Genomic DNA, 11,528 nt, shown 5'->3' with positions numbered 1-11,528 from the left:
TGTTAACATAATTTTTATAAAAAATATAGCTATTTTCCTTAAAAAAAAAAAAGCAAAAGAACCAGTGAGAAGAGTGGCACTGTTTTACATTTTTGTCGATTTCTTTCACATCTAGCTTAATAGAAGAGAGCTAGACTCTCATATCTGCTTTGCATTCAGTCAGCTACAGTATCACACAACATGCAAACTCCTCTGTACACGCAGGAAAGAATGAGAATGAAAAAAGCAAATGAAGTCTTCGTATGACAAAAACAGCTTTAACCCTGAGGACCCTTGAAAGGGTCTTGAGGACTTCCCCGGGCCACACTTTGAGATCCACTGCCCTAGTCTAATCGCATTTTACACATAAGGAAGCTGAATCTCAGAGAGATCAACTGAGATCCAAAATGACAGGGCCTGTTAATAATGGGATACAGATCCTGGATGGTTTGTCTCACTTCCCTTGCTTTAGGTTCTCAATCGGAAACCTGGGAAATACACCCTAAAGACCTGTCCTGTTTGCTCTAGTTGCAGGGACTGTCACAATATATTACCAAAAATTTTTTTGATTTAAATAAAACAAAAGAGGAAAATCAACAAATGTGATAAATTCTGCAACAGGCATACTGTGTTAGCACCTGAATTAGGTTCTGTATTAGAACTGAAACACTAAGACAAATTCTGCACTCTCCTCCACACACACTGGTAATGACAAACAGCACAGTCAAACCACAGAGTAATACGGAAAGCAGAATTACCACAACATCACCATTTATCACATTTTCTGAGTCTGAAATACAATTCATGACACAATCCCTGAAAATTTTTCACGAGTACGGGCTGAAAGGGTATTGGGTATATTAAGAGACTCCAAATAAATGACTGGCAATCATGTGGGACTTTTCAGCTAAAATGGAGTTGTTCTGAAATGTAGATATTTTTCATTCTTTAACAGGACCTTATTTTGCCTTTTATGTACGGGTTGGCCAAAAAGTTCCTTTGGTTTTTTGGGTAAAAATAAAAGACACATTTTTCATTTTCACCAAGAACTTCATTCAACAACATATTCACCCTTTTGTTCCACTACCTTCTGCCATTTTTCAGGCAACTTCATAATTCCATCTTCCCAAAACTTTTTATCTTTTTGAGCAAAGAACTGTTCCAGGTGCCTTTTACAGTCTTCCAGGGAATTGAAATTTCTTCCATTAAGAGAATTTTGTAAAGACCGAAATAAATGGAAATCCGAAGGTGCAATGTCTGGTGAATACGGTGGAGGAATCAGAACTTCCCAGCCAAGCTGTGACAGTTTTTGCCTGGTCATCAAAGAAACATGCGGTCTTGTGGTATCCTGATGGAAGATTATATGTTTTCTGTTGACTAATTCTGGACGCTTTTCGTCAAGTGCTGCTTTCAGTTGATCTAACTGGGAGCAGTACTTGTTGGAATTAATCGTTTGGTTTTCTGGAAGGAGCTCATAATAGAGGACTCCCTTCCAATCCCACCATATACACAACATCACTTTCTTTGGATGAAGACTGGCCTTTGGTGTGCTTGGTGGTGGTTCATTTCGCTTGCCCCACGATCTCTTCCGTTCCACATTATTGTACAGTATCCATTTTTCATTGCCCATCACAATTTGTTTTAAAAATGGAACGTTTTCATTACGTTTCAGTAGAGAATCGCATGCAGAAATACGGTCAAGAAGGTTTTTTTCGCTTAACTTATGTGGAACCCAAACGTCAAAGCGATTCATATAACCAAGCTGGTGCAAATGATTTTCAACGCTTGATTTGGATATTTTGAGTATATCAGCTATCTCCCGAGTGGTATAACGTCGATTGCTCTCAATTAATGTCTCGATTTGATCGCTATCAACTTCAACTGGTCTACCTGACCGTGGAGCATCGTCCAGCGAGAAATCTCCAGCACGAAACTTCGCAAACCACTTTTGACATGTTCGCTCAGTCACAGCGCCTTCTCCGTACACTGCGCAAATCTTTTTTTGCGTTTCAGTTGCATTTTTACCTTTCTTGAAATAATCAAGCATAATATGGCGAAGATGTTGCTTTTTTTCTTCCATCTTCTATATTAAAATGGCTACACAAAAATTCACCAATTTTGATAAGTGTTTTTTTAAATACACGTTGATATGACAGCTGTCACAATACAATCCAACAAAACTGTTTCGAATGAAGTTAAACACAACTAAGCACTACTACAGCCATCTTATGGGAAAACTGGACGAACTTTTTTTTTTTTGGCTAACCCATTAAAAAAAGAAAATCAGGGAGTCTCCTTGTTCACCTCTAGGTGATTTCCTTTGTATCCTACCAGATGATCCAGATCTTCTTTAAATGGATCGTAGCCTTGTTCCTTTAAACAACGTAGTGCCCAGAAAAGCTGGTCCAGGGGAGGAAATTCTTCCCAAGGAACCCACTCCCAACCTAGAAAAGAAAGGTATCAAAGCAATTTCTTTAGATGAAAGGAAACAAAGGATATTTATTTTGGCAAGTTAACCTATACTAAGAAAAATTAATTAAATTTAAAAATGATTTGCTACTAATAAAATGAAGTGCAATAGTGATTGCACTAGTGATGCTATGCATTAGCTTGGCTATACAAACATAATTTGCATTTAGAATGAAGATCTTAAGAAGAGAATGATGATCATTTAAAACATGCTGTTATTTGAATATGAAGCCAAGTTTACAAAGGCCATATTGTGGTAAAACCCAGATTTAATACCATACAATTTTCATTTAAATATCTGGTTAAACAAGACTCACAGAATTTTATATATTGCATTGATACTACAGGTTAAACTACATTAAAATAAGCCAGTTTCCTCACCTACAAAATAAGGTAGATTACAAAATTTCTAAGCTATCTTCCATTTCTTAAAAAAGTAATGGAAGCTGTACAGAGAATAAAAAGTATTCTCCGTGCTGTGGTATATTTTAGATAGAAAGACAAGAATGTAAGGAGTTGTCTTCTTAAAAATCCACTGAAATGTGAAAGATTTAACAGTGTCTATTAATTGTAAAGTACATGAAATCCTAGAAAAATATTCTACGGGATGGTGTTTTCTCTGATGATTTAAATGTAAATAACATGAAAGCACAGATGCCCGTGACAGGTGAATGTTTAAATATTATGATATTAATAACACAGAAATATAATGATTATTAGAACTCCATGTTCTAAATTAGTTTATGATTACATGCATAAATCTATTTGTAAGTACTGTTTCTTCCCTTCAGTATTTCTCTGCCTATAAAATACAGGTATGTAATTTCACTCCGGCAAGGCAGGGGACAAAGAATCCATGAAATTGGAACAAGCTGTGGAAGGGCTGATCAGCACCTGTGACCACACAGTAAGAGAGAGACAGAGAGAGAGACACAGAGAGAGAGAGAGAGAAAGAGAGAGAGAGAGAGAGAGAGAGAGAGGGAGAGGGAGAGGGAGAGGGAGGGAGGGAGAGGGAGAGGGAGGGAGGGAGAGGGAGGGAGAGGGAGGGAGAGGGAGAGGGAGGGAGGGAGAGGGAGGGAGGGGGAGGGAGGGGGAGGGAGGGGGGAGGGAGGGGGAGGGAGGGGGAGGGAGGGGGAGGGAGAGGAGGAGGGGGAGGGAGACACAATGTGTTGCAAGATGCTCAATTAACTGAGTCTCAAGAGAGCTGAAGTAAAGTTTATCCTAGGGGCCCCCTAGAAAATGAAGCATCTAGATAATCCTTCTAAGTATAAACAGATGGCTGGAGGAAACTGAAGCAGGCAATCCAGATCCGGGACCTGATGAACATAGGGCAGAGACTGCATGCTTATATTATAAATAAAACAAAGACCCCCGAGTGCCTGCACCTTGGCCAGGTTATCAGCTCCCCCAGTGAACCTGGTACAATCCTGCCTCCCACTTAAGGCATGAATAATTTTAATTGTACCCTAGGCCAGCTGAAGGCCTTTGGATACTTTCTGTGTGTTTCTTTGTGTGACATCGTGACATAAGAAATAGGTATTTGGTCTTCATCCCTGTTTCCTGGCAGGGTTCCTAAAATCTTTGTAATTTCCTGAGTGATAGGGATCAGAGGAGCATCTTTTGTTTTCCATAATAAGCTCCTTTCAACCAATGCTGAGTTTATGCTAATGAGATGGCTAGTGGCTTGGGACCCCTAGGGAGTTTCAGGATGGGGGCTGGTGACCAGAAAGGCCCAGGCGTGACCACAGGGTTGGAACTTTCAGCCCACCTCTCACCCCACGCTCCACCTTAGGGGTGGAGAGAGGGGCTGGAGACTGAGTTAATAGCCAATGGACATTGATTTAACCAATCACAGTAATAATAATCCCATTACATAGGAACCTCCATAAAAACTCTACACAACTGGGTTCAGAGAGCTTCCGAGTTGAACACATCGAGGTGCTGGGAGGGTGGCACGTCCAGAGAGGGCATGAAAGTCCCGTGCCCCCTCCCCAGACCTGGCCCTACCTCTTTCATTTGGCTGTTCCTGAGCTGTATCCTTTAAAACAAACTGCTAATGTAAGGAGAGTGTTTTCCTTAATTCTGTGGGACATACTAGCAAATTATCGAAGAGGGGGTTGTGGGAGCCTCGATTTATAGCCAGGCAGTCAAAAGTACAGGAGGCCTGGACGTGAGATTGGCATTGGAAATGGGGGCAGTCTCATGGGACTGAGCTCTTTAACTTTTCGGATCCAAGTAGACAGTGTAAGAATTGAACTGAATTATAGGACACCCAACTGATGTCTGGAGAGTTGGAGAATTATTTAGTGTGAGGAAAAAAGTCTACACATTTGCTATCAGAAGTGTTGTGAGTAAAAACAGTTCAGACTTTGCAAGCTCATTTTAAAGGATTCCAAGTAGTTACCTATTTTATAAAAAATCTTATATGACTCAACGGGCCTTCGGGTAGAACATGCCCTTCTGTTCATTCAATCAAGTCAGTCTGTAAAACACTTCAGACATGATTTATTCATTCTAGTAATGTCACTTCCTTCAGGCTCCGCACACATGCCCCCTTCTCAGAAGCCCTCCCTGACCACCCCACCTGACACAACACCCACGCGTCACCATCTTTACACACAGCTTTACTTTTATTCTTACTCCTATCGTTACTATCATAGAATATCTGCTAATTTGTTGCCTTTCCCCCCAGATAAAATGTAAAGTCCAGGAGGGCAGGGACTTTGTTTTAAACACCACTTTTTCTTTAGTGCTTAGAACAATGTCTGGCACACAGTACTCAGCACGTATTTGTGAATGAAAAGATTTTCTCTATTAGAGGAGAAATTAAACGTTTAGAGGAGTGATCCTACACGAGACCACTTGGATAAGGTTTCCTATGGCAAATAATATATTGAATAAGTTTGATATTTTACTCTTTAGTTCCTTTTATCATGCAGTTTTATGAAATCTGAAGAGAGATGATACATGCAAAGCTCTAAGAACAATGCTTAGTACACAGTAAATAACAGAATATCAGTTATTGTCATTAAAGCTTTCAGAGCACTCAATTCAACACAGAAGGTAACAGCTAAGTGTTTTGTCAGGTTAAGCATTCTCTATAAAAGAAAGTTTTACCTCTCTCGCACAGGTGAGAAAACTGAGGAAGGCACGTTAAATGTTTTGCTTAAAAATCACAGTGTGAAACAAAATTAAACACTAACAATAAAACTAACATTTACTGAGTACTTACTGTGTTCACTAGGCCAGGCCCGTTGTATGTATTAACTCATTTTATCCTTACAACAATGCATCTGAAGTAGGTACTATTGTCACAAGTGAGAAAAGAGGCCCAGAGACCTAAATAACTTGCCCAAGGTTACAAACCTCTAAGTAGAAGAACCAGGATGCGAACCAAGTAGTCTGGCTCTAGGCCCAGTTCTCTTTCCTGTTCTGTCCTTACGTATCCAGGATTTAAGTATATTTACAGTCTAACTGAAGTATAATTATATTCTAATCTAATTCTCTTCCTATGGCAACATAATGTAATCTTCCTTCAGACCATATGCTCTCATAGAAAATGCATTATTTATAATTCTCTTACTTTCATTTTTCTCAGGCTCTACATTCTTTGGTTCTGAGTCATGAGTCCCGTCCACCTCTCCTTTCATTAAAATAGTGACATAATGGTAATTCTCTTCCTCAACGAAAGAATTCACAACCGAGGCAAAGCGAACATTTTTCAGGTGAAGAGCTGCTTCTTCCCAGGTTTCCCTTTGAGCACATTCTTCCCAGCTTTCACTGAAAAACAGAAACACACCACCGTATTCAATTCTATTTATGCATTTTTTTTTTTTGCCATGAAATTCCTGGCTAGAAATTCCTAGCGTAAAGCAAAAAGAGCTGTAATTGGTTCACGCTTTACAACAATAAATCAACAACCCTCCTTTGACACTCTGTTTATCCTGTATCAAGTATCTGAAGACCAAAAGGACTTCATATTGAACAAAAAAATGAACATTTAGCCAATTCAGCACTAGTTCATGTGCCTGGAAGCAGCAGGCAAACCAGGAGGTGGTTTAATATATCAGTTAAGAGCACAGCTTTGGAGTCAGCTAGACCTGGGTTTGAGTTCAAAGTCCATTATTTTCCACCTTAGACAAGTAAGAAGATAATGCTACTTTCTCATGGGGTTGTTTTAAGTGTATCAAGAAGTGGACACTGTCTTTTCTGAAGGCTCAGAAGGCTCAAAATTGAGGGCAATAGGCAACAGGCATTCATGAAATATTAAAATACACTGATGTGATTAGTTCACCTTCAACGTATGATCCATGATAACTAGATACTGACAAAAATGCTGATATTCCAAAAGTTACAAAAACCTGTATATAAATTAAAACATTTCATTGCAGTTTTCATACATGAGACAAGATTAAAACTATATAATATACCCCTTTAGAAATTGTTCCAAATGAAATTTTATACAATCAGATAAAATATGAGTATTGAATGAAAACAAATATTATTAAAAGAAATCATTAGTGTGATTCAGTTTTTCTAAAAGTCATTTCATATGCACTTCAGATTAAATTTCCAAATATTTATGAAGCACTTTAGTGTGATATTCAGCAAAAAAGAATACTGTTTCTCTATCTTTTCTACCTTGAATATTTTTGTATCTCTAATTATCTAAACTACCGTCACTCTACCCTGTCTACATAAGAAGACAGATCTTTGGGAGGGAGGAGAGTTGTGCGTTTTCAGCCTGCAGGAACGTTCCTCTTCCTCCTGATGAGGGGCCAGCTCTGCCTCGAAACCAAGTGAGAGGCCTTCCAAGAGAATTAGTCACAGAGACTGGGTGAGACTCTCAAGAAGGAGGTACTGGTATGTTACTCCCCAGTTAAACTGTGGAACCTCATAGGTCTACCCCAGTGCTTCAGAGCAGAGGTGTAGGAGGGAAAGAGCTCTTGGGTTCAGTCTGAGATGTGTCCCGTGGTGTTTAGGGATGCACGTGAATACACAAGGTGATGCTCATTCCCACTTTAGGAATTTGGAAGGCAGGAGAGTGGCTAAAGCAGCCCACGATGGCTGAGCAGAGAAAATGGGCAGCAGTGAAAGCATCCTTCCCGACGTGTGTTTCCTTTGGGCCAAGCAGATGCTACAAGAGACTGCTGGGGGCCCCATCAGACAGAAAATGTAGCGTGGTGTGCTAACAGCAGGAGCTGGTGGCCAGCGTCACAAAAAGTCAGTCACCTATGTCAGGAAACTGTGCAGTGTAGAAATCCTTGTAGGACTTCCAACCAACCAATAAACACACCCTAAGAAAGAGAGCACGCAGACTTCCCTGGTGGCACAGTGGTTAAGAATCCGCCTGCCAATGCAGGGGACATGGGTTGGATCCCTGCTCCGGGAAGATCCCACATGCCTCAGAGCAACTAAGCCCGTGCGCCACAACTACTGAACCTGTGCTCTAGAGCCCGCGAGCCACAACTACTGAGCCCGCGTGCCACAACTACTGAGCCCGCGTGCCACAACTACTGAAGCCCGCGCACCACAACGAAGAGTAGGCCCCGCTCGCCGCAACTAGAGAAAACCCGTGCGCAACAACAAAGACCCAACGCGGCCAAAAATAAATAAATAAATTAAAAAAAAAAAAGAAAGAAAGAGAGCACGCCTTGGAACACTGCACCCAGAGGGCACATAACATAGATCACAGCGGCACCACTCAGGCAAAAGATTTGCCCCCTCCCTTCCTTCCTCAACACATCAGAAAAAGAAACCAGAAACAGTGAGAAGAGGAGAAGGTAGAGAAAGCAAAACAATGGCCCACACCTCCTTTCCCCACTACAAAGGAAAGCTAAATGCCTGGAAGAGGATCATAATAACCAAAATATGATTTACTTTTATAATCAAGTGAAAGTGAGACAGGCTGGGACTGAGACCCTTTACTGCAGTGCTTGCACCTGGACTAACATCTCCTTTCCTTGAACAACAGAATATAAAGAAACTATAAGAGATGACAAAAAATAACTGCACCCATGTACAGTTGGGGCAAATTATGAACAAAGATACAAAAAGGCCAAAACCCAACTGCCACTTTTGAGGCGCCAGGAGCAAAACCAGGGTACCACACACGACACAGGCACCCGGCACCACCAAGGGGGTGGAGAGATCACCTAAGCCACCCCTCCAGCCCACACCACCTATCCACTCCCACCCTCACCCCGTTTAAGGGACCAGCTCGCCCGCCTCAGAGAGCGAGCAAGGGCACCTGTTACTTGTTCTCTCTCATGCTGTAGCATGAGTCCCAAGTCCTGCCTGAATTCCTTTGTCTGACGTCTTATCAATTTCTATTGATTAAAGAGTTCAAGAACCCAGGTTGGTAATAAGAGGAAAACAACTGAATTTGCAGAAAACGTCATGGAGAAGCAGAGAAGGGAAAGACAAATCATGTTTGAAGACAATGAAAAGAGAAAATAAAGCCACTTCCTTCCTGTTTGTTTCCCATCGATTTAGCCCACTCAGTTTACCAGTTACACAAAGATAAGTGAAAGCACACATGTGAAGAGCTTAGCATAACACCTAGCACTTAGTAAAAAGGTCATTAAAGTTCAATTTTGGCCATTATCATTCAATATGAGTCAAGACTCCAGTACTGTCTTGTGTTACTGTTAAGACAGATATCTCGAACCACTACTCTAGTAATTACACATTCTAAATAGGGCTTAATTTGTGATCTAACTTTGGCTAATGCTCCCCCGCCCCCCAAACTGACAAAGTACAATATGGTGTGCTTGTCTGGGCAAGTTGATTCTTAATCTAGGTATTTTATTATTTATGAAGTGATAGCTTATCTTAATTATCTAAAAACGAGAAACTTATTGATGCTTTTAAAAATTCTGAAGACCACTTAAACAATTCCCTGTGCTAGAAGATAAGAATTCCATATTCTATAAAGATCTAAGTCTGATTAAAAGGCACTAGGATCAAGTCTCTACTTCTAACAACCACTTTATAAGAAATAGGTGAATTAGTAGAATATAGTCATAATGTGAGAAATTCAAATGACCCATATTCAACATGGCATAGGAAAAAGGGGAGGGCAGGTAATGCTAGATTAAGAGACTTAAAAAAAAATGTATCAATCACATGTGACATGTGCTCTTCCTTTAATCTGCATTGGTACAAAAGAGTAAAAAGACATTTTCAAGACAACTGCAGAAAATGGTAAAGACTGGGTAACAGATGCTATAAAATATTTTAAGGTTTGAAAATGGTATTGTGGTTACTTTTTCTTAAAAGCCTATTACAGATACATACTGAATTATTTAGGGGTGGTATAATAAGATGCCTGCTTTCCTTTAAAATAGTTTAGAAAACAAGGGGTGTGTGTGTCTGTTTGCGGGGAGGGAGGAGCAGTAAAGATGAAACAAGAACAAACTGAGTAATGGGTACATGAGGATTCACTGACTATTCTATTTCTATGTATGTTTGAAACTTTCTATACAAAAGGAAAAACAACCTCTGTGTCTTGAACGCTTTATTCTTTGAGATAGATCATTTACCAGAGCGCTTGCACCTGGACAACGGTAGAGACTAAAAAAATAACTGCACGCATGCGCAGTTGGGGCAATTTTTATAAACAAGCTATAAGAAGTCCACAAACCAACTGCCATTTCGGAGCTGCTGAGAGCAAAGCAGGGTACCACGCACGATTCCCACACACAGCACCACCAAGGGGTTAGGCGGGCCACCTAAGCTGCGCCTCCTGCACAACCCGCAGATCCATCCCTATTCTCACCCCATTTAAGGAACCAGCCCACCACCACGTCCCCTCCAGGGGAGCCGAGCAAGGGCACCTGTGTCTTGTTCTCGCTCCCTCTTGCTATAGCACAAGCCCCAATAAAGCTTCGCCTAAATTCCTCATCTGGCATCTTATCAATTTCTATTGATTAAAGAGTCCAAGAGCCTGGGTGAATCCACCTTCTAGCACAATCTCAGCCTTTTTTCACCCTTGTGTAGAACTAACTTTCTTTGTCGGTCTGACACATCATCAAATCACAATATGCCAAAGCAGAGAGGGAACTTAAGGAGTACATCATCTAACTTCCCCACTTTAAAGAGAGAGAAACTGAGGCCCACAGTTTCGCCCATTCGCTTGGTTAGAGCGCAACTAAACTTACGGGAGCAGGAAACACGGAATATATCCATGTGCGTTTAAATCACCAGCAAACCGTGCAAAAGCCTTAACTGACAGAACTACATTGATCGCGGCCTATAAACACCAACTTCCGGTCTCTCAAGTGCGAGCAGTAAGAAAAACACAACTCACCAGCCAACTCCCAGACGCGTCAGGTCTCGCGAGAAGCTGATGGCGCAGGCGCAGCTCACACGGGAACGAGGCAATCTCTCCTTCAGCCATACCCAGCGCAGTGCCCCCTCCCGGCCCGAGAGGAGAAAAGAGGAACGCGCGAGAAACGACGCAGCGTCGGCGCGCCCGCACGGACGCACGCAGGGAGTGAGGTCGTCCTTCCTGTGCACGTCCCGCTTTCCCCGTCCGCCAGGCGGCTGCTTACCCGAACTCCAAGTGGCCCCCGGGAAGTTGGAAATTGCCGGCTCCAAATGACCCTTTCCTCCTCCCCAGGAGGACGCAGCGAGGATGCCTGCAGCTGGTCACCACTACTCCTACCCCGACTCCTGGGCGTCGTCCCCGCGTCTCCGCACTGGCCGTCATAGCGCGAGAGGACCTCGCGGGCCGCGGCCGGAAGTGACGTTCGCTTTGCCCCGCCCCCGGGGCCGCCGCCAATCTCCCTGAGCAGGTGAGGGACCGCAAATCGCTGTGGGATCCCCCGGGCCTCCGCTGCTTTTCTTTTGTGCGTGGTGTCTCTCCCTCATCTACGGGTCCAAACTTGTGAAGGTTGTTTTCTCCCGAGAGACTGTGTGGTCAGAGTTTGGCTTTAACTAATGCTGTTTACTGTTGCGCTTTCAACATTCATTATTTATCTACTCTAAGATTTCTCCATGCACTTAACTAGCCACCTACTTTTATAAACCTCTGTGTCTTTGCACATCTTTTTTTTTTTTTTTTTTTTTAAATAAAT

General features: G+C 42.0%; 1 protein-coding gene across 1 annotated transcript; it reads right to left on the bottom strand.

Annotated features, from left to right (window-relative positions):
- Window positions 1–2,170: 2,170 nt before the first annotated feature.
- Window positions 2,171–11,180, bottom strand: NUDT15 (nudix hydrolase 15). Its single transcript, XM_061171038.1, has 3 exons — window positions 11,004–11,180; window positions 6,032–6,228; window positions 2,171–2,423 (listed from the first exon to the last, which is right to left on the bottom strand). Exons 1-3 carry the CDS (start codon window positions 11,159–11,161, stop codon window positions 2,263–2,265), a joined length of 516 nt encoding a protein of 171 aa, XP_061027021.1. The 5' UTR covers window positions 11,162–11,180; the 3' UTR covers window positions 2,171–2,262.
- Between the last annotated feature and the right edge of the window lie 348 nt (window positions 11,181–11,528).

This window comes from Eubalaena glacialis, chromosome 16 (assembly GCF_028564815.1).
Source record: "Eubalaena glacialis isolate mEubGla1 chromosome 16, mEubGla1.1.hap2.+ XY, whole genome shotgun sequence".
In the NCBI taxonomy this organism is placed as follows: Eukaryota; Metazoa; Chordata; class Mammalia; order Artiodactyla; family Balaenidae; genus Eubalaena; species Eubalaena glacialis.
Note: the sequence above shows the minus strand (reverse complement) of the source record. Positions and strands in the feature narration are given on the sequence as shown.